Source organism: Boleophthalmus pectinirostris, unplaced genomic scaffold, assembly GCF_026225935.1.
Source record: "Boleophthalmus pectinirostris isolate CB_2022bp ecotype Guang Dong unplaced genomic scaffold, ASM2622593v1 HiC_scaffold_16, whole genome shotgun sequence".
NCBI classification, from domain to species: Eukaryota; Metazoa; Chordata; class Actinopteri; order Gobiiformes; family Gobiidae; genus Boleophthalmus; species Boleophthalmus pectinirostris.
Window position 1 is genome coordinate 38,591,527 of NW_026571095.1, and position 22,765 is coordinate 38,614,291.

Sequence of the window (22,765 nt, forward strand, 5' to 3'; positions counted from 1 at the left end):
GTATGTGTGTGTGTAGTGTGTGTATAGTGTGTATAGTGTGTACAGTGTGTACAGTGTGTGTGTATAGTGTGTACAGTGTGTATAGTGTGTGTATAGTGTGTGTGTGTGTACAGTGTGTATAGTGTGTGTATAGTGTGTATGTGTGTAGTGTGTATAGTGTGTATAGTGTGTTATAGTGTGTATGTATAGTGTGTTAGTGTGTGTGTGTGTGTGTGTACTGTGTATAGTGTGTGTGTACAGTGTGTACAGTGTGATAGTGTGTGTACAGTGTGTACAGTGTGTATAGTGTGTGTACAGTGTGTATAGTGTGTAGTGTGTATGTGTTGTGTGTGTGTGTGTGTGTGTGTACAGTGTGTGTTAGTGTGTGTGTATGTGTGTGTATAGTGTGTGTGTGTAAGTGTGTGTCAGTGTGTATAGTGTGTGTATAGTGTGTGTGTATTGTGTGTGTATAGTGTGTGTATAGTGTGTGTATAGTGTGTAGTGTGTGTACAGTAGTGTGTGTACAGTGTGTAGTGTGTGTACAGTGTATGTGTACAGTGTGTGTATAGTGTGTGTGTGTACAGTGTGTATAGTGTGTAGTGTGTACAGTGTGTTATAGTGTGTAGTGTGTGTACAGTGTGTATAGTGTGTGTGTAAGTGTGTATGTGTGTGTGTGTGTATAGTGTGTGTACAGTGTGTGTGTATAGTGTGTGTGTGTGTGTATAGTGTGTGTATATGTACAGTGTGTATAGTGTGTGTGTGTGTGTATAGTGTGTATGTAGTGTGTGTATAGTGTGTGTGTGTGTATGTGTGTGTGTGTATAGGTGTGTACAGTAGTGTGTGTACAGTGTGTGTACAGTGTGTATAGTGTATAGTGTGTGTATAGTGTGTGTTATGTGTGATAGTGTGTGTTGTGTGTGTGTGTGTATGTGTGTACAGTGTGTGTACAGTGTGTGTGTGTGTATAGTGTGTGTGTGTGTATAGTGTGTATAGTGTGTGTGTGTGTGTGTGTGTATAGTGTGTGTGTGTATAGTGTGTGCATAGTGTGTGTGTACAGTGTGTATAGTGTATATAGTGTGTGCATAGTGTGTATAGTGAGTATAGTGTGTATAGGGAGTATATGTGTACAGTGCGTATAGTGTGTATAGTGCATGTGTGTACAGTGTGTATAGTGTGTGTGTGTATAGTGAGTATGTGTGTATAGTGTGTATAGTGTATGTGTGTACAGTGTGTGTGTGTATAGTGTGTGTATATAGTGTGTGTGTAGTGTGTATAGTGTGTGTATAGTGTGTACAGTGTGTTATAGTGTGTGTACAGTGTGTATAGTGTGTGTACAGTGTGTATGTAGTGTGTGTATATAGTGTGTGTGTGTGTGTGTGTGTACAGTGTGTATAGTGTGTGTGTGTGTGTATAGTGTGTGTATATATAGTGTGTATAGTGTGTATAGTAGTGTGTGATAGTGTGTGTGTGTGTACAGTGTGTGTATAGTGTGTGTGTATAGTGTGTATAGCAGTGTGTATAGTGTGTATAGTGTGTATACAGTGTGTATAGTGTGTGTATAGTGTGTTGTATAGTGTGTGTACAGTGTGTATAGTGTGTATAGTGTGTATAGTGTGTGTAGTGTGTGTACAGTGTGTATAGTACAGTGTGTATAGTGTGTACAGTGTGTATGTGTGTATAGTGTGTGTGTGACAGTGTATAGTGTGTGTGTATAGTGTGTGTGTGTGTATAGTGTGTGTATAGTGTGTGTACAGTGTGTGTATAGTGTGTGTGTAAAGTGTGTGTGTATAGTGTGTGTATAGTGTGTGTACAGTGTGTATAGTGTGTGTGTATAGTGTGTGTGTATAGTGTGTGTGTATAGTGTGTGTGTACAGTGTGTGTGTTGTTAAATTTCGTTAAAATGATCAAATCAAATGTTGGAGAATCAGGAGTTTGTTTCACTTCTTTATTAGAAATGTTTTTTTAATAAAACATCAGGACACTGCTCCTGTCGCTCCTGCCGCTCCTGTCGCTCCTGCCGCTCCTGCCGCTCCTGTCGCTCCTGTCGCTCCTGTCGCTCCTGCCGCTCCTGTCGCCCCTGTCACACGGGCATCTGCAGCTGCTCGTACTCGTCGCGCTCCGGCTCCACCTCCGGCTCCTCCCCGTCCAACTGCAGCACAAACACACACTCACACACACACTCCAGATGCCCTCCCGCACACTCCTGTGTGTCAGGTACACTCCAGATGCCCTCCCGCACACTCCTGTGTGTCAGGTACACTCCAGATGCCCTCCCGCACACTCCTGCGTGTCAGGTGCGGTCCTGTGTGTCAGGTGCGGTCCTGTGTGTCAGGTGCGTCCTGTGTGTCAGGTGCGGTCCTGCGTGTGTCAGGTGCGGTGTCCTGTGCATGTGTGTCAGATGCGGTCCTGTGTGTCAGATGCGGTCCTGTGTGTGTCAGTCCTGTGTGTCAGGTGCGGTCCTGCGTGTGCGTCAGGTGCGCTCCTGTCCTCACCAGCTGCAGTTCTCTGGAGGTGAACAGCAGGGGGAGCAGGAGTTTGCGCAGGGGGACGGTGAGCAGCAGCACGAAGGGAAAAGCCAGAGCCAGAGGAGACGCCATGACGAGCCACAGAAGAGCCAGACAGGTGATCTGCAGACAGGTGTACAGGTGCATGCGCCAGGGGCGCACCTGTCAACACACAACACACAGCACATACACACACAAGGCTTCAGTCAGAGACGTTCCACAAACTCTTCTCCTCACAACAACGTTCTCCACGTTCTCCACGAGCCACCAGTCGTTTAGAGTTTAGAGTTTAGAGTTTAGTCATTTATACAACTCCTCAGGATGAGAAAAGGTCTAGAGGAGGATCTGAGTCAGTTCTGGTTCTGGGTTCTGGACCGACCTTGGTGACGTAGCCGCTCTTGGGGTGGTGCTTCGTGGGCATGAGCAGGAGCTGGAGTCGCTCCGTGAGCTGGATGCCCTGCAGAGACATGACGCCCATGTAGAGGAAAACCCCGAACAAGACCGAGACCGGGATCTGCCTCAGGAGCCCGGCAACCAGCATCGACAGGCCTGACCAATCACAGAGCAGAGAGGGTTTAAACGGACCAATCACAGAGCACACAGGGTTTAAACGGACCAATCACAGAGGACACAGGGTTTAAACAGACCAATCACAGAGCAGAGAGGGATCCCCCCAGACATGACCCTGACACACACAGACACACACACACAGACACTTACACACAGTTTTGTATTTGCCTGTGATTTATTTTTTTCTATTTTCAACACATAAACTTGTTTGTAAATGTTTAAATCCTTGTGGCTCCTAAACTGATCTTTGTCAGACTGAGCCGCGCCGCTCCGGAGCCGCTCCGAGCCGCTCCGAGCCGCTCCGAGCCGCGCTGAGCCGCGCCCTGATTGGTCCAAACCCACGAGCAACGTCTCCATGAAGCTCTTTTACTCTCTGCTCTCGTTGAGGTCGGACGTGTTTCTCCTGCTCTGTTTTCTCTTCCTGTTTTGTCTCGTCTCGCGTCTTTAGACTTTGAGACTTTCTGTTTCTCCAAACACAAATTAACTCTGGATTTGGTAACTCCAGTCTAACTGACACTGTTTTTAATAAGAGAAGCTCAGAGTCGGGAGAATGTGTTTGTCTCTACAGAACTTTTCTCTGAGGAGGACGTAGAAACATCTGCCTGGTCTGAATCATCATCACACAACTTTTGCTCATTGGTTGATTTTTCTAAAAGTTGTGATCACCGAGGCTCTTCAGCTTCACTCGGCCGCTCGCTCTAACTGAAAGTGAAAGTAAAACTCTGAACTCATGATCTGTGACTGTGAACTTCGCACCACATGTTGGAAAACATCATGGAAAAGTTCTCGTGGTTGGTCACAGACTGGACGGGTTTTTGTTTTTGGAGCTCAGAGTGGAGAACATCTGAGAGACGTGAAGCTTTACAAAGTCTGGAGTTTGGACCTGAGACCGAGAGAAGATCAGAGCAGCTGCTCCACCAAAACCAAAACATGATGGATCTGTCGACCTTCTCCAGCGCCGCTGGACAAACTCCTCTGGTTCTAAAACTCGTCCAGGAGAGACTTGAGCAGGAGGAAACTCTCCTCCTCCAACTTCCTCTTCGTCCTCGCAGCTTTTGTCCGTCAGTGGGTCTAGGTCCAGCGCCCCCTGGCGGCAGGATCTGGAGATGTTCTGCAGATTTTGAGGTTGACTCCTCGTTCTTCTCCAGCTGTTTTAGTTTGATCTTCTGTCTGTTCTGTTTCTGTCGTTTCTTTTTGTCTCGTCTCGTCCGTCACTCATCAGATGTTCAGTTTTGTGTTTTGTGTTTTTAATCGTTGTATTATTTTGTACTACTCTAAGTTTTTTGTGTTGTATTTTTGTATGAAAAGTTTTTTATAAATAAAGTTTGATTGACAGAAGTTCATGAATCAGAGACTCACCGACGAGCAGAGCCACAACGAAGCCCGTCACCCTCTGCTCCCTCAGCAGGAGGCGGGGCTTGTCCTCCTGGGGGCGGGGCTTGTCCTCCTGTGGGCGGGGCTTGTCCTCCTGTGGGCGGGGCTTGTCTTCCTGTGGGCGGTGCTTGTCCACCGGCGGGGGCGGGGCCGGCTCGCTGATTGACAGAGCGTTGGCGTGCGTGACCGAGCGCACGGTGGCGGCCGATAACCATGGCAACCCGAAGAGCGCCGAGACTCCGCCCACCAGCACGATGACCAGCAGGTCGGCGTGGAAACCAGTGCCCTTCATCACGCGCTTACTCACGATCAGCCTGAGACCAAGACCAGGACCGGGACTTAGACCAGGACCAGAAACCAGAAACCAAAGACCAGACACCAGAGACCAAAGACCAGGACCGGGACTTAGACCAGGACCAGAGACCAAAGACCAGATACCACAGACCAAAGACCAGGACCGGGACTTAGACCAGGACCAGGACCAGAAACCAAAGACCAGAGACCAGAACCAAGACCATGGAGACCGGTGCCCTTCCCCACATGTTTATGATCAGTCTAAGACCAAGACCAGGCCTGAGACCAGATCAGACCAGAGACCAGGGTTAGACCAGACACAAGACCAGGTTTATAACCAGACCAGAGACCAAGACTCAGACCAGAGACCAGATCTGAGTCCGGAGCAGAAATCCCTTCACCACAAAACTGAGCTGAGACCCGAGACGAACCAAGAACCCAGAAGAAGGGATTAGTGTTTAGACCGGGTTCAGACCGGGTTTAGACCGGGTTCAGACCAGACCGGGTTTAGACCGGGTTCAGACCTGGTTCAGACCGGGTTTAGACCGGGTTTACTGTGTTTAGACCGGGTTTAGACCGGGTTCAGACCGGGTTTGGACTCACGCGGTGATCTGGGACTCCATGAAGAGGAGGATGAAGACGAGGAGGGCAGGCAGGACGCTCGCCGCCGCCATCCACAGCGGGAACTCCCCCCGAGCGCCGAGGGGCGGGACTAACCACGAACGCTTCTCAGGAGACGTCACCGCCAGACCACTGGGCACGCTCAGTTTCTGCAACACACACTGTTAGTCCTGGTCTGGTCTGGTCCTGGTCTGGTCCTGGTCTGGTCCTGGTCTGGTCTGGTCTGGTCCTGGTCTGGTCCTGGTCTGGTCCTGGTCCTGGTCTGGTCTGGTCCTGGTCTGGTGCTGGTCCTGGTCCTGGTCTGGTCCTGGTCTGGTCCTGGTCTGGTCTGGTCTGGTCTGGTCTGGTCCTGGTCTGGTCTGGTCTGGTCCTGGTCTGGTCCTGGTCTGGTCCTGGTCTGGTCCTGGTCTGGTCCTGGTCTGGTCCTGGTCTGTCTGGTCTGGTCTGGTCTGGTCTGGTCTGGTCTGGTCCTGGTCCTGGTCTGGTCTGGTCTGGTCTGGTCTGGTCCTGGTCTGTCTGGTCTGGTCCTGGTCCTGGTCCTGGTCTGGTCTGGTCTGGTCCTGGTCTGGTCTGGTCTGGTCTGGTCTGGTCTGGTCTGGTCTGGTCTGGTCTGGTCCTGGTCTGGTCCTGGTCTGGTCTGGTCTGGTCTGGTCTGGTCTGGTCTGGTCCTGGTCCTGGTCTGGTCTGGTCTGGTCCTGGTCTGTCCTGGTCCTGGTCTGGTCCTGGTCTGGTCCTGGTCCTGGTCTGGTCTGGTCCTGGTCTGGTCTGGTCTGCCTGGTCCTGGTCCTGGTCCTGGTCTGGTCTGGTGGTCTGGTCCTGGTCTGGTCCTGGTCCTGGTCTGGTCTGGTCTGTCTGGTCTGGTCTGGTCCTGGTCCTGGTCTGGTCTGGTCCTCTGGTCTGCCTGGTCTGGTCCTGGTCCTGGTCCTGGTCTGGGTCCTGGTCTGGTCTGGTCTGCTGTCTGGTCTGTCCTGTCTGGTCCTGGTCCTGGTCTGGTCTGGTCCTGGTCTGGTCCTGGTCTGGTCTGTCCTGGTCCTGGTCTGGACCTGGTCTGGTCCTGGTCTGGGTCCTGGTCTGGTCTGGTCCTGGTCTGGTCTGGTCTGGTCCTGGTCATGTCTGGTCTGTCTGGTCTGGTCTGGTAGGTCTGGGTCCCTGGTCTGGTCCTGTCCTGGTCTGGTCTTGGTCTGGTCCTGGTCTGGTCCTGGTCTGGTCCTGGTCTGGTCCTGGTCTGGTCCTGGTCCTGGTCTGGTCCTGGTCTGGTCCTGGTCCTGGTCCTGGTCTGGTCTGGTCCTGGTCCTGGTCTGGTCTTGGTCTGGTCCTGGTCTGGTCTGGTCTGGTCCTGGTCCTGGTCTGGTCCTGGTCTGGTCCTGGTCCTGGTCTGGTCCTGGTCTGCTGGTCTGGTCTGGTCCTGGTCCTGGTCCTGGTCCTGGTCCTGGTCCTGGTCCTGGTCCTGGTCCTGGTCCTGGTCCTGACCTGGGTGTACGTGTCTCTGATGTTGGCGTCGATCAGGACCATGATGAAGATGGAGATCGGGACCCCGAAGTCTCCGATGGTTCTCCTCACCTGCAACCAGAGAACGTCAGGTGCGGTCCTGTGTGTCAGGTGCCCTCTGTGTGTCAGGTGCCCTCCCTGTGTGTCAGGTGTCCTCCCTGTGTGTCAGGTGTCCTCCCTGTGTGTCAGGTGTCCTCCCTGTGTGTCAGGTGCGGTCCTGTGTGTCAGGTGCGGTCCTGTGTGTCAGGTGCCCTCTGTGTGTCAGGTGCCCTCTGTGTGTCAGGTGCCCTCTCTGTGTGTCAGGTGCCCTCTGTGTGTGTCAGGTGCCCTCTGTGTGTCAGGTGCCCTCTGTGTGTGTCAGGTGCCCTCTGTGTGTCAGGTGCCCTCTGTGTGTCAGGTGTGTGTCAGGTGCCCTCTGTGTGGTCAGGTGCCCTCTGTGTGTCAGGTGCCCTCTGTGTGTCAGTCAGGTGCCTCTGTGTGTGTCAGGTGCCCTCTGTGTGTCAGGTGCCCTCTGTGTGTCAGGTGCCCTGTGTCAGGTGTGTGTGTCAGGTGCCCCTCTGTGTCAGGTGTGTGTGTCAGGTGCCCTCTGTGCGTCAGGTGCCCTCTCTGTGTGTCAGGTGCCCTCTGTGTGCGTCAGGTGCCCTCTGTGTGTGTCAGGTGCCCTCTGTGTGTGTCAGGTGCCCTCTGTGTGTCAGGTGCCCTCTGTGTGTCAGGTGCCCTCTCTGTGTCAGTGCCCTCTGTGGTCAGGTGCTCTGTGTGTGTCAGGTGCCCTCTGTGTGCCAGTGTCGTGTGTCAGGTGCCCTCTGTGTGTGTCAGGTGCCCTCTGTGTGTCAGGTGCCCTCTGTGTGTCAGGTGCCCTCTGTGTGTCAGGTGCCCTCTGTGTGCGTCAGGTGCCCTCTGTGTGTCAGGTGCCCTCTGTGCGTCAGGTGCCCTCTGTGTGTCAGGTGCCCTCTGTGTGTCAGTCAGGTGCCCTCTGTGTGTGTCAGGTGCCCTCTGTGTGTGTCAGGTGCCCTCTGTGTGTCAGGTGCCCTCTGTGTGTCAGGTGCCCTCTGTGTGTCAGGTGCCCTCTGTGTGTCAGGTGCCCTCTGTGTGTCAGGTGCAGGTGCCCCTCTGTGTGCGTCAGGTGCCCTCTGTGTGCAGGTGCCCTGTGTGCAGGTGCCCTCGTGTGCAGGTGCCCTCTGTGTGTGTCAGGTGCCCTCTGTGTGTCAGGTGCCCTCTGTGTGTCAGGTGCCCTCTGTGTGTCAGGTGCCCTCTGTGTGTGTCAGGTGCCCTCTGTGTGTCAGGTGCCCTCTGTGTGTCAGGTGCCCTCTGTGTGTGTCAGGTGCCCTCTGTGTGTCAGTGCCCTCAGGTGCCCTCTGTGCCCTGTGTCAGGTGCCCTCTGTGTGTCAGGTGCCCTCTGTGTGTCAGGTCCCTCTGTGTGCGGTCAGGTGCCTCTGTGTGTCAGGTGCCCTCTGTGTGTGTCAGGTGCCCTCTGTGTGTCAGGTGCCCTCTGTGTGTGTCAGGTGCCCTCTGTGTGTCAGGTGCCCTCTGTGTGTCAGTCAGGTGCCCTCTGTGTGTGCAGGTCCCTCTGTGTGTGTCAGGTGCCCTCTGTGCAGGTCCCTCTGTGTGTGTCAGGTGCCCTCTGTGTGTCAGGTGCCCTCTGTGTGTCAGGTGCCCTCTGTGTGTCGTGCAGGTGCCCTCTGTGTGTGCAGGTGCCCTCTGTGGTCAGGTGCCCTCTGTGTGTCAGGTGCCCTCTGTGTGTCAGGTGCCCTCTCTGTGTGTGTCAGGTGCCCTCTGTGTGTCAGGTGCCCTCTGTGTGTCAGGTGCCCTCTGTGTGTCGTCAGGTGCCCTCTGTGTGTGTCAGGTGCCCTCTGTGTGTCAGGTGCCCTCTGTGTGTCAGGTGCCCTCTGTGTGCGTCAGGTGCCCTCTGTGTGCGTCAGGTGCCCTCTGTGTGTCAGGTGCCCTCTGTGTGTGTCAGGTGCCCTCTGTGTGTCAGGTGCCCTCTGTGTGTCAGGTGCCCTCTGTGTCAGGTGCCCTCTGTGTGTCAGGCGGTGCCCTCTGTGTGTCAGTGTGTGTCAGGTGCCCTGTGTGTCAGGTGCCCTCTGTGTGTCAGGTGCCCTCTGTGTGTCAGTGCAGGTGCCCTCTGTGTGTGTCAGGTGCCCTCTGTGTGCGTCAGGTGCCCTCTGTGTGTGTCAGGTGCCCTCTGTGTGTGTCAGGTGCCCTCTGTGTGCGTCAGGTGCCCTCTGTGTGTCAGGTGCCCTCTGTGTGTCAGGTGCCCTCTGTGTGCGTCAGGTGCGCACCCGTCCGGGCAGCAGGGCGGAGTTCTTGAGCTGGCGCAGGTAGAAGGCGCTCAGGTAGGTGCCGAGCATCAGGAGGAGCGACAGGAGCGCCGTGTTGGGGCGCGGCGGGTCGGCGGGCGTCGCTCCCGGGCGCCGCGGCCAATCGGAGGGCTCCGTGCCGTTCGGCCAATCGGAGGGCGCCGAGGAGTTCCACCAATCAGAAACCTCCGAGGCGTTGTCATGGACACAGCCCGAAAGAGGAAACTGCAGGAAGATCTACGAGAGAGAGAGCGGTTCAACCAGGATCTGAACCAGACTACACCAGGACCACATCCTGCTCTAGTCCTGCTCTAGTCCTGCTCTAGTCCTGGTTTAGTCCTGGTTTAGACCTGGTTTAGTTACGGTCCTGGTCCTAGTCCTGGTCTGGTCCCGGTCTGGTCCCAGTCTGGTCCTGGTCCTGGTTTGGTCCTGGTCCAGTCCTAATGTGGTCTGGTCCTGGTCTTGTCCTGATCTGGTCTGGTCCTGGTTTGGTCCTGGTCTGGTCCTGGTCTGGTCCTGGTCTGGTCCTGGTCCTGGTCCCGGTCCTGATGTGGTCTGGTCCTGGTCCTGGTTTGGTCCTGGTACGGTCCAGGTCCCGGTCCAGGTCCAGGTCCCGGTCCAGGTCCAGGTCCCGGTCCAGGTCCCGGTCCCGGTCCAGACCTTGTAGACCTTGACGAAGGTCTCGTAGATGAAGATGAGGGAGATGAGGACGGAGAAGATTTCTTGGGTGAAGCGGGAAACGTGTCGGACGAGGACGCTTCCCTCCAACGCCACGGTCGCCACGACGATGAGCACCAACCACAGCCCCACCCACAGCCGCGCCGTCAGGTACTCCACGCCCAGCGCCTGGCAGAACTACACCAGAGGTCAGGTGCGCCCCTGTCAGGACCCTGCCCACTCACTCTGTTAAAGCTGCACTCTTTAAATGTCATAATTATGAATTTAAAAGTCATAATTATGAATTTAAAAGTTATAATTATGAATTTAAAAGTCATAATTATGAATTTAAAAGTTATAATTATGAATTTAAAGTTATAATTATAATTATGAATTTAAAAGTGTCATAATTATGAATTTAAAAGTTTTAATTATTATGAATTTAAAAGTTATAATTATGAATTTAAATGTCATAATTATGAATTTAAAAGTTATAATTATGAATTTAAAAGTTATAATTATGAATTTAAATGTCATAATTATGAATTTAAAAGTTATAATTATTAATGAATTTATGAATTTAAAAGTTATAATTATGAATTAAATGTCATAATTAATTATAATTATGAATTTAAAAGTTATAAAGTTAAATTATGAATTAAATGTCATAATTATGAATTTAAAAGTTATAATTATGATTTAAATTTAAATGTCATAATTATGAATTTAAAAGTTATAATTATGAATTTAAAAGTTATAATTATGAATTTAAATGTCATAATTATGAATTTAAAAGTTATAATTATGAATTTAAAAGTTATAATTATGAATTTAAAATGTCATAATTATGAATTTAAAAGTCATAATTATGAATTTAAAAGTCATAATTATGAATTTAAAAGTTATAATTATGAATTTAAAAGTTATAATTATGAATTTAAAAGTTGTAATTATGAGTTTAAAAGTTATAATTAAGTGTAAAAGTTGGAGTTGAGAGTCAGGTCCTTCTGGTCAGTCGGCGTGTGTCGATGTTCTCACGTTGTAGAAGGCCTCCTCAAACACGAGCAGCGGCCCCGAGAAACCGACGATGAGCAGAGGCTGAGCGGCCACCACGGCGAAGACCAGACCCTGCACCGCCGTGGCAACGATCAACTCCGACACGCCAATCAGCCCGTCCGTCTTCTCCCCTGAAAGACACGCCCACCAGAGACACGGCCGTCACAGACACGCCCACAGACACGCCCACAGACACGCCCGTCACAGACACGCCCACAGACACGCCCACAGACACACCACAACAACACAGCCCGTCACAGACACACACCCACAGACACGCCCGTCACAGACACGCCCACAGTCACAGACACGCCCACAGACACGCCCACAGACACACCCACAAACACGCCCGTCACAAACACACCCACAAACACGCCCGTCACAGACACGCCCACAACACACGCCCACAGACACGTCACAAACACGCCCATCACAGACACACCCACAGGCCTCCAGTCCAGGTCCAGTCCAGGTCCAGTCCAGGTCCAGACCAGGTCCAGTCCAGGTCCAGTCCGGGTCCAGTCCAGGTCCAGTCCGGGTCCAGTCCGGGTCCAGTCTGGGTCTCACCCAGCAGTCCTCCGAAGGTGACGGCGGGCGACAGAGCGGCGAAGTAGATGAAGATGATGGCGGCGACGCACTGGGCGTTGAGGGCGTCGGTCAGGTCAGACACGTACTGAGGATACCTGTGTCTGACGTCCTTCAGGAGGCCCCCGAACAGGGTCCCCGAGCGCCGCAGGGGGTCCACGGGCGGGGCCGAGGGCGGGGCCAGGTCTGCGGGCACACGGAAGGGGGGGGGTTAGTTACACAGGAACCTGTTTTAAACTTGGTTGTTTTTATTATTCAGGTCGTTTTAGGAACAAATCCATCGCTGTTTCTGAAGTCACCAGGCCCCGCCCCCTCTCTAAGCCCCGCCCCTCCTAAGCCCCGCCCTCCTCTGCCTAAGCCCCGCCCCAGATAAAACCAGATAAAAGTGAAGTCAGTCCTGACCTTGGTCTTTGCCGTTGAATTCTCGGTGAGTTTTGGTGACGTTTGGTTGAACCTCGAGGTCCAGAGTCCGGATCAGGGTCTTCAGGAGGTCCTCCGAGTCCCGCGCCCGCGACACGGCCTCCGCCACGGTCTGCAACGGGTTCAACAAGGATCGCAACTTCAACAAGGCATTCAACAAAGACCTCAACCAGTTCAACGAGGATCTAAACCAGTTCAACAAGGATCTAAACCGGTTCAACAAGGATCGCAACCGGTTCAACAAAGACCTCAACCAGTTCAACGAGGATCTAAACCGGTTCAACGAGGATCTAACCGGTTCAACAAGGATCTAAACCAGTTCAACAAGGACCTGACCCGGTTTAAAGAGAATCGTAACCGGTCTGGAGGAGGTACCTGGTCCCGGAGGAGCGAGGCGAGCGCTCGGCCCGTCTGGACGTGGTTCTGATCCGAGGTCGGTCCCAGACTCAGGACCAAGACCTGGACCGGGACCTGAAGAACCTCCTGGAACAGAACCGGATCCTGGAGACGAACCAGAACCACCAGAGGGACGGACACACAACTGACCGCACCTGAAACACACAACACACACACACACATCACACACACACAACACACAACAACACACACAACACACACACACACACACACACACACACACACACACACACACACACACACACACACACAACACAACAACACAACAACACACACACACACACAACACACACACACACAACAACACACACAACACAACAACACACACACACACAACACAACACACACACACACACACACACACACACACACACACACACACACACACACACAACACACAACACACACACACACACACACACACACACACACACATCAACACACAAACACACACAACACACACACACACACACACACAACACACACACACACACATCAACACAACAACACACACACACACACACAACAACACACACACACACACACAACAACACACACACAACACACACAACACAACACACACACACACACACACAACACACACACACACACACACACACACACACACACACACACACACACACACACACACATCAACACAACAACACACACACACACACACACACACACAACACACACAACACACACACACATCAACACACACATCAACACAACAACACACACACACAACACACACACACACACACACACACACACAACACACACAACGCACACAACACATCACACACAACACACACACACACAACACACACACACACACACACACACACACACACACACACACACACACACACACACACACACACACACACAACACACACACACACAACACAACACACACACACAACACACAACACACACACACACATCAACACAACACAACACACACACATCAACACAACAACACACACATCAACACACACACATCAACACACACACAACACACAACACACACACATCAACACAACAACACACACACACACATCAACACACACACACACACACACACACACACACACACACACACACAAACACAAAACACACACAACAACACACACACACACACACATCAACACAACAACACAACAACACACACACACACATCAACACAACAACACACACACACACACACACACAACACACACACACACAACACACATCAACACACACAACACACACAACACACACAACAACACACACAAACAACACACACATCAACACAACAACACACACACACACACAACACACACACACACACACACAACAACACACACACACAACACACACAACAACACACACACACACACACACACAACACAACAACACACACACACAACAACACACACACACACACACACACACACAACACACAGAGGTGAGAGAGACATGTGAGGTACCAGAGAGAACCAGAGCCGCTGAGGTCCGGTCCAGACCCCGGTCCAGACCCCGGTCCAGACCCCGGTCCTGGTCGCTGTCTTTCTGTAAAACAAAAAAACTTTTAAAATCTTTATGAACTTTATTAAAGCCATGTAACTTTTCTACAGCAAGTCCAGACCAGGTCCAGACCAGGTCCAGACCAGGTCCAGACCAGGTCCAGACCAGGTCCAGACCAGATCCAGATCCAGACCAGGTCCAGACCATTAAACAGTTCTCACCTTTCTTCCTCGGTTTCCATTCACTTCACCCAAATCTTCATCACTGCAAACAGAAAACATCAGGACTAAACCAGAACTAAACCAGGACTAAACCAGGACTAAACTAGGTCTAAACCAGGTCTAAACCAGGACTAAACCAGGACTAAACCAGGACTAAACTAGGTCTAACCAGGTCTAAACCAGGTCTAAACCAGGACTAAACCAGGACTAAACCAGGACTAAACCAGGACTAAACTAGGTCTAAACCAGGTCTAAACCAGGTCTAAACCAGGACTAAACTAGGTCTAAACCAGGTCTAAACCAGGACTAAACCAGGTCTAAACCAGGACTAAACCAGGACTAAACCAGACTAAACCAGGTCTAAACCAGGACTAAACCAGGACTAAACCAGGACTAAACCAGGTCTAAACCAGGACTAAACCAGGTCTAAACCAGGACTAAACCAGGACTAAACCAGGTCTAAACCAGGACTAAACCAGGACTAACTAAACTAGGTCTAAACTAGGTCTAAACTAAACCAGGTCTAAACCAGGACTAAACCAGGACTAAACTAGGTCTAAACCAGGACTAAACCAGGACTAAACCAGGACTAAACCAGGTCTAAACCAGGACTAAACCAGGACTAAACCAGGTCTAAACCAGGACTAAACCAGGACTAAACTAGGTCTAAACCAGGACTAAACCAGGACTAAACCAGGACTAAACCAGGTCTAAACCAGGACTAAACCAGGTCTAAACCAGGACTAAACCAGGACTAAACCAGGTCTAAACCAGGACTAAACCAGGTCTAAACCAGGACTAAACCAGGACTAAACCAGGTCTAAACCAGGACTAAACCAGGACTAAACCAGGACTAAACCAGGACTAAACCAGGACTAAACCAGGACTAAACCGGGTGTGAACCTGTGTGGCAGGAGCAGGACTCTCCGAACTTGGTCTTGGTCTTGGATCTGGCCTGAAGTCTCCATTCGTTCCACCAGAGCCTCCACGAGTCCGGTCCAAGTCCTGGGACCGAGGTCCAGCCGCAGACCTGCCCAACGCCAGAACCTCACAGCCAATCAGAGCGCGGGAAAAGGGCACAAGACTACAAACATGGAAGCTAAAGGACTACAAACGTGGAGGCTAAAGGACTACAAACGTGGAGGCTAAAGGACTACAAACGTGGAGGCTAAAGGACTACAAACGTGGAGGCTAAAGGACTACAAACATGGAGGCTAAAGGACTACAAACATGGAGGCTACAAGACTACAAACATGGAGGCTAAAGGACTACAAACGTGGAGGCTAAAGGACTACAAACGTGGAGGCTAAAGGACTACAAACGTGGAGGCTAAAGGACTACAAACGTGGAGGCTAAAGGACTACAAACATGAAGGCTAGAGGACTACAAACATGGAGGCTAAAGGACTACAAACATGGAGGCTACAAGACTACAAACATGGAGGCTAAAGGACTACAAACATGGAGGCTAAAGGACTACGAAACATGGAGGCTAAAGGACTACAAACATAGAGGCTAAAGGACTACAAACATGGAGGCTAAAGGACTACAAACGTGGAGGCTAAAGGACTACAAACGTGGAGGCTAAAGGACTACAAACATGGAGGCTAAAGGACTACAAACGTGGAGGCTAAAGGACTACAAACGTGGAGGCTAAAGGACTACAAACATGAATCACTCTAAAACCTCACAAAAAAAGGTTTGTGCTGAGGAACATGAGGATTGTTAGGACCAAAAGGACTAAACCAGGACTAAACCCGGACTAAACCAGGACTCACCTGCAGACAGGGTCCTGAGCAGGTCCTGGCTCTGGTCTTGGTCCAGACTTTGGCTCCAGTGAGTCCGAGGTCTCCACTCCAAACCTCCATCATCATCGCACCTGTCAATCACACAGGACGCCACGTTTACTCCAGGACAGGAGCGCACCTGACACACAGAGCGCACCTGACACACAGAGCGCACCTGACACACAGAGCGCACCTGACACACAGAGCGCACCTGACACACAGAGCGCACCTGACACACAGAGCGCACCTGACACACAGACACACCTGACACACACACAGAGCGCACCTGACACACAGAGCGCACCTGACACACAGAGCGCACCTGACACACAGAGCGCACCTGACACACAGAGCGCACCTGACACACAGAACACACCTGACACACAGCAGGGCACCTGACACACAGAACGCACCTGACACACAGCGCGCACCTGACACACAGCAGGGCACCTGACACACAGAGCGCACCTGACACAAGACACCTGACACACAGAGCGCACCTGACACACAGAGGCACCTGACACACAGCAGGGCACCTGACACACAGAGCGCACCTGACACACAGAGCGCACCTGACACACAGAACGCACCTGACACACTGACACACAGAGCGCACCTGACACACAGAGCGCACCTGACACACAGGGAGGACTCACCTGTCAGAGCGCACCCTGAGCTCCTTCAGCTCCACAAACATCTGAAAAACACAAACGTGATGAGACCAGGTCTAAACCAGGTCTAAACCAGGTCTAAACCAGGTCTAAACCAAGGTCTAAACCAGGTCTAAACCAGAACCAAACCAGGTCTAAACCAGGTCTAAACCAGGTCTAAAACCAGTCTAAACCAAGTCTAAACCAGGTCTAAACCAGAACCAAACCAGGTCTAAACCAGGTCTAAACCAGAACCAAACCAGGTCTAAACCAGGTCTAAACCAGGTCTAAACCAGAACCTAAACCAGGTCTAAACCAGATCTAAACCAGGTCTAAACCAGAAACCAAAAACCAGGTCTAAACCAGGTCTAAACCAGGTCTAAACCAAGTCTAAACCAGGTCTAAACCAAGTCTAAACCAGGTCTAAACCAAGTCTAAACCAAGTCTAAACCAGGTCTAAACCAAGTCTAAACCAGGTCTAAACCAAGTCTAAACCAGGTCTAAACCAGAACCAAACCAGGTCTAAACCAGAACCAAACCAGGTCTAAACCAGGTCTAAACCAGGTCTAAACCAGAACCAAACCAGGTCTAAACCAGAACCAAACCAGGTCTAAACCAGGTCTAAACCAGGTCTAAACCACTAAACCAGTCTAAACCAAGTCTAAACCAGTCTAAACAAGGTCTAAACCAGGTCTAAACCAAGGTCTAAACCAGGTCTAAACCAAACCAGGTCTAAACCAAGTCTAAACCAGGTCTAAACCAGAACCAAACCAGGTCTAAACCAGAACCAAACCAGGTCTAAACCAGAACCAAACCAGGTCTAAACCAGGTCTAAACCAGGTCTAAACCAGGTCTAAACCAGAACCAAACCAGGTCTAAACCAAGTCTAAACCAGGTCTAAACCAGAACCAAACCAGGTCTAAACCAGGTCTAAACCAGGTCTAAACCAGGTCTAAACCAGGTCTAAACCAGGTCTAAACCAGAACCTAAACCAGGTCTAAACCAGAACTAAACCAGGTCTAAACCAGGTCTAAACCAGGTCTAAACCAGGTCTAAACCAGGACCTGGTGCAGTCAAACACTGAGGTCTTACCTGAGTGTGAAGACTCGTCTGGTCCCACATCTCGACCAAAGTTCAGTCCTGATCTGCTCCTGGTTTGGTCTGAGTCCCTCTGAAACCTGAGACCTGGACTAAACCTGGATCACACCTGGACTAAACCTGGATTAGACCAGGACTAAACCTGGATTAGACCAGGACTAAACCTGGATTAGTGGAGTCTCGTTTTTCTCACTTTGTTTAATCACTTTCTCACAGAAACTTCAGCGCCGCTCCAACACTCAAGTCACTCAAGTCCTCCGACACTCAAGTCACTCAAGTCCTCCGACACTCAAGTCCTCTGACACTCAAGTCACTCAAGTCCTCCGACACTCAAGTCCTCTGACACTCAAGTCACTCAAGTCCTCCGACACTCAAGTCCTCTGACACTCAAGTCACTCAAGTCCTCCGACACTCAAGTCCTCTGACACTCAAGTCACTCAAGTCCTCGACACTCAAGTCCTCTGACACTCAAGTCACTTAAGTCCTCTGACACTCAAGTCCGGACTCTGTCTGGACCTGGACCTGGTCCTGGTTTGGTTCTGTTCCTGAAACTAGGAGGAGAAAAGAGGCGGAGTTAAACCTGCGACTGACAGGAGCGCGGTGGCAGGAGCGCGGCGGCAGGAGCGCGGCGGCAGGAGCGCGGCGGCAGGTGGGAACAGGACCAAACTGGATTAAACTGGATCAGAGTGAAAAAGTGAAAATCCCCCAAACTCCCGAACCACAGGAAAAGTGTCCTGCTCAAGGGCACAGTGACAGGGGCAGTGGCAGTGACAGGGGCAGTGACAGGGGCAGTGACAGTGACAGTGACAGGGGCAGTGACAGGGGCAGTGACAGGGGCAGTGACAGGGGCACAGCCCTCTGAATTCTTCTGTTCTGTTGTTCCTCACTCAGGTCTGTTCCTCGTGTTTGTTTGTTTGTTTGTTTATTCTGAGTTTGTTTCATCTGCAAAACTCCAAACTCTCTGTTCCACCTTGTGACGTCATCAGGTGAACAGCTCCTTTTCCCTTTAGTTGAGTCGAGATCAAAACTCCAGGACTAAAATGTTCCAGGTGATTCTAGTGAAGGTGAAGTGTGGAGTTTAAAAACACAGTGGAGCACTTCCTGTATCACCACATGATGACATCACCAGGTGTTTTCTGTTTGTAAATGTCAGGAGTTTGAATAAACCTGGAAAAGACGAGAACGAACGTACCTGCGCAGGTGTGCTCCTGTCAGGTCCAGGTGTCAGGTGTGCTCCTGTCAGGTCCAGGTGTGCTCTGTCAGGTCCAGGTGTGCTCTCCTGTCAGGTCCAGTGTGTGCTCCTGTCAGGTCCAGTGTGTCCTGTCAGGTCCAGTGTCAGGTCCTGTCAGGTCCTGTCAGGTCCAGGTGTCAGGTGTGCTCCTGTCAGGTCCAGGTGTGTGCTCCTGTCAGGTCCAGGTGTGCTCCTGTCAGGTCCAGGTGTCAGGTGTGCTCCTGTCAGGTCCAGGTGTCAGGTGTGCTCCTGTCGAAGTGTCCTCAGCACTGACTCCTCCTTATATGAGCCCAGCCTTAAACCAGCCCAGACTTGGTGTAGACCTGGTTTGGACCTGGTTTAGTCCTGGTTTGGGACCTGGTTTGACCTGGTTTGGACCTGGTTTACCTCCTGGTTTAGTCCTGGTTTGGACCTGGTTGGACCTGGTTTGGACCTGGTTTAGTCCTGGTTTAGTCCTGGTTTGGACCTGGTTTGGACCTGGTTTGGACCTGGTTTGGACCTGGTTTTAGTCCTGGTTTAGTCCTGGTTTGGACCTGGTTTGGACCTGGTTTAGTCCTGGTTTAGTCCTGGTTTGGACCTGGTTTGGACCTGGTTTAGTCCTGGTTTAGTCCTGGTTTGGACCTGGTTTTGGACCTGGTTTAGTCCTGGTTTAGTCCTGGTTTGACCTGGTTTGGACCTGGTTTGGACCTGGTTTGGACCTGGTTTAGTCCTGGTTTAGTCCTGGTTTGGACCTGGTTTAGACCTGGTTTGGACCTGGTTTAGTCCTGGTTTGGACCTGGTTTACCTGGTTTCCTGGTTTAGTCCTGGTTTAGTCCTGGTTTGGACCTGGTTTAGTCCTGGTTTGGACCTGGTTTGGACCTGGTTTAGTCCTGGTTTAGTCCTGGTTTAGTCCTGGTTTGGACCTGGTTTGGACCTGGTTTGGACCTGGTTTAGTCCTGGTTTGGACCTGGTTTGGACCTGGTTTACCTGGTTTTACCTGGTTTAGTCCTGTTTGGACCTGGTTAGTCCTGGTTTGGACCTGGTTTGGACCTGTTTGGACCTGGTTTAGTCCTGGTTTAGTCCTGGTTTGGACCTGGTTTGGACCTGGTTTAGTCCTGTTTTGGACCTGGTTTGGACCTGGTTTGGACCTGGTTTGGACCTGGTTTAGTCCTGGTTTGGACCTGGTTTGGACCTGAGTCCGTGAGAACTCGTCTTTGTTTCGGTTCCGAATAAACAAACTTTGATTTACACTAAACACAGAGAAAAGTGAAAGTGTTAATTAAGAAAAACACCGGATCAGAGTCAAATATTTACACCAAACACCCAGATGCCCTCCCACCCCCTGCCCCTCCCCCTGCCCCACCCCCTGCCCCCCCCCTGCCCCCCCCCCCCCCTGTGCCCTCCCCGTGTGTGTCACATGTCCCTCTTGTGTGTGTGTCAGGTGCCCTCCTGTGTGTGTGTCAGGTGCCCTCCCCGTGTGTGTCAGGTGCCCTCTCATGTGTGTGTCAGGTGCCCTCCCCGTGTGTGTCAGGTGCCCTCCCTGTGTGTGTCAGGTAGGTGCCCTCCTGTGTGTGTGTCAGGTGCCCTCCCGTGTGTGTCAGGTGCCCTCCTGTGTGTGTGTCAGGTGCCCTCTCGTGTGTGTCAGGTGCCCTCCCCGTGTGTGTCAGGTGCCCTCCCCGTGTGTGTTAGGTGCCCTCCTGTGTGTGTGTCAGGTGCCCTCCCCGTGTGTGTCAGTGTTGTGCCCTCCCGCGTGTGTCAGGTGCCCTCCTGCGTGTGTGTGTCAGGTGCCCTCCTGCGTGTGTGTCAGGTGCCCTCTCGTGTGTGTGTCAGTGTGTGTCAGGTGCCTCGGTGCGTGTGTGTGTGTCAGGTGCCCTCCTCGTGTGTGTGTCAGTGTGTGTGTCAGGTGCCCTCTCGTGTGTGTGTCAGGTGCCCTCCTGTGTGTGTGTCAGGTGCCCTCCTGTGTGTGTGTCAGGTGCCCTCCTCGCGTGTGTGTCAGGTGCCCTCTCCAGGTGTCCTGTGTGTGTCAGGTGCCCTCCTGTGTGTGTGTGCAGGTGCCCTCCTCACGTGTGTGTGTCAGGTGCCCTCCACGTGTGTGTTCAGGTGCCCTCCAGGTGCCCTCTCGTGTGTGTCAGGTGCCCTCCACGTGTGTGTGTCAGGTGCCCTCTTGTGTGTGTGTGTCAGGTGCCCTCTCGCGTGTGTGTCAGGTGCCCTCCGTGTGTGTGTCAGGTGCCCTCCTGTGTGTTGTGTCAGGTGCCCTCCACGTGTGTGTGTCAGGTGCCCTCTCGCGTGTGTGTCAGGTGCCCTCTCGTGTGTGTGTCAGGTGCCCTCTCGTGTGTGTGTCAGGTGCCCTCCTCGCGTGTGTGTCAGGTGCCCTCCTCGCGTGTGTGTCAGGTGCCCTCCTCGCGTGTGTGTCAGGTGCCCTCGTGTGTGTGTGTCAGGTGCCCTCCTCGCGTGTGTGTCAGGTGCCCTCCCGTGCCCCGGATGCCCTCCCGCGCTGTGATTGGTGGAGCAGGTCACATGACTCGGCGGTGAAACCCGACTCTCCTACATTTCCCATCAGCCCCTGCAGCTGTCCTTGTGCCGCTCCGGCCCGCGTGACCTCTGACCTTATATGGGCACGTTTCCCTGGAGACCGAGTGGGGGGCGGGGCCGGCTCTAAAAACAGCTCAGGCTCAGCGGGTCCCGGTCCAGACCTGGTTCAGTCCCGGTCCTGGTCCCGGTCCTGGTCCTGGTCCTGGTCCTGGAGAACTACAGCCACAATCGGACTTTGCCTTTTTCCTTTCCTACCTCCTAGCTCCTCTCCTACCTCCTAACTCCTTTCCTGGATTCTTTTCTCAGAAATTTTTGTTTTTGTAGAGACAGATCTGTCCTTGGACCTGGTTCAGTCCTGGTTCAGTCCTGGTTTAGTCCTGGTTTAGTCCTGGTTTAGTTCTGGTTTAGTTCTGGTTTAGTCCTGGTTTAGTCCTGGTTCAGTCCTGGTTTAGTCCTGGTTTAGTTCTGGTTTAGTTCTGGTTTAGTCCTGGTTTAGTCCCTGGTTTAGTCCTGGTTTAGTTCTGGTTTAGTCCTGGTTTTAGTCCTGGTTTAGTCCTGGTTTAGTCCTGGTTTAGTCCTGGTTTAGTCCTGGTTTAGTCCTGGTTTAGTCCTGGTTTAGTTCCTGGTTTAGTCCTGGTTTAGTTCTGGTTTAGTCCTGGTTTAGTCCTGGTTTAGTCCTGGTTTAGTCCTGGTTTAGTCTGGTTTAGTCCTGGTTTAGTCCTGGTTTAGTCCTGGTTTAGTCCTGGTTTAGTTCTGGTTTAGTCCTGGTTTAGTCCTGGTTTAGTCTGGTTTAGTTCCTGGTTTAGTCCTGGTTTAGTCCTGGTTTAGTCCTGGTTTAGTTCTGGTTTAGTCCTGGTTTAGTCCTGGTTTAGTCCTGGTTTAGTTAGTTCTGGTTTAGTCCTGGTTTATTAGTCCTGGTTTTAGTCCTGGTTTAGTTGGTTTAGTCTGGTTTAGTTCCTGGTTTAGTAGTCCTGGTTTAGTCCTGGTTTAGTTCTGGTTTAGTCCTGGTTTAGTCCTGGTTTAGTCCTGGTTTAGTCCTGGTTTAGTCCTGGTTTAGTTCTGGTTTAGTCCTGGTTTAGTCCTGGTTTAGTTCTGGTCATGGACTCTCTGGAGAAACAGTTGGTTTGTCCCATTTGTCTGGAGATGTTCCAGAAGCCTGTGGTGATTCTTCCGTGTCAACACAATCTGTGCCGCAAGTGTGCCAACGACGTGTTCCAGGTGAGCCCCCCCGTGTGTGACCGGGCCCGTGTGTGCCCCCGTGTGTGCCCCCGTGTGTGACCGGGCCCGTGTGTGTGTGCCCCCCCGTGTGTGTGTGACCCCCGTGTGTGTGACCGGTGTGCCCCCGTGTGTGACCGGTGCCCCCGTGTGTGTGACGGTGCCCCGTGTGTGACCGTGCCCGTGTGTGACCGTGTGTGCCCATGCCTGTGTGTGACCGTGCCCGTGTGTGCCCGTTTTAAAGAAACACTCTGGAACATTTCCACACGAGAGGTT

At 51.9% G+C, this 22,765-nt stretch overlaps 1 protein-coding gene across 1 annotated transcript; it reads right to left on the reverse strand.

Annotated features, from left to right (window-relative positions):
• Positions 1 to 1,981: 1,981 nt before the first annotated feature.
• LOC110173951 (anion exchange protein 2-like) lies at positions 1,982 to 17,617 on the reverse strand. Its single transcript, XM_055151435.1, has 18 exons — positions 17,527 to 17,617; positions 16,441 to 16,481; positions 15,776 to 15,876; positions 14,902 to 15,028; positions 13,999 to 14,041; positions 13,741 to 13,822; positions 12,221 to 12,396; positions 11,828 to 11,957; positions 11,408 to 11,611; positions 10,823 to 10,971; positions 9,788 to 9,982; positions 9,110 to 9,364; positions 6,813 to 6,902; positions 5,325 to 5,491; positions 4,413 to 4,741; positions 2,863 to 3,032; positions 2,472 to 2,645; positions 1,982 to 2,128 (listed from the first exon to the last, which is right to left on the reverse strand). Exons 1-18 carry the CDS (start codon positions 17,554 to 17,556, stop codon positions 2,060 to 2,062), a joined length of 2,532 nt encoding a protein of 843 aa, XP_055007410.1. The 5' UTR covers positions 17,557 to 17,617; the 3' UTR covers positions 1,982 to 2,059.
• Between the last annotated feature and the right edge of the window lie 5,148 nt (positions 17,618 to 22,765).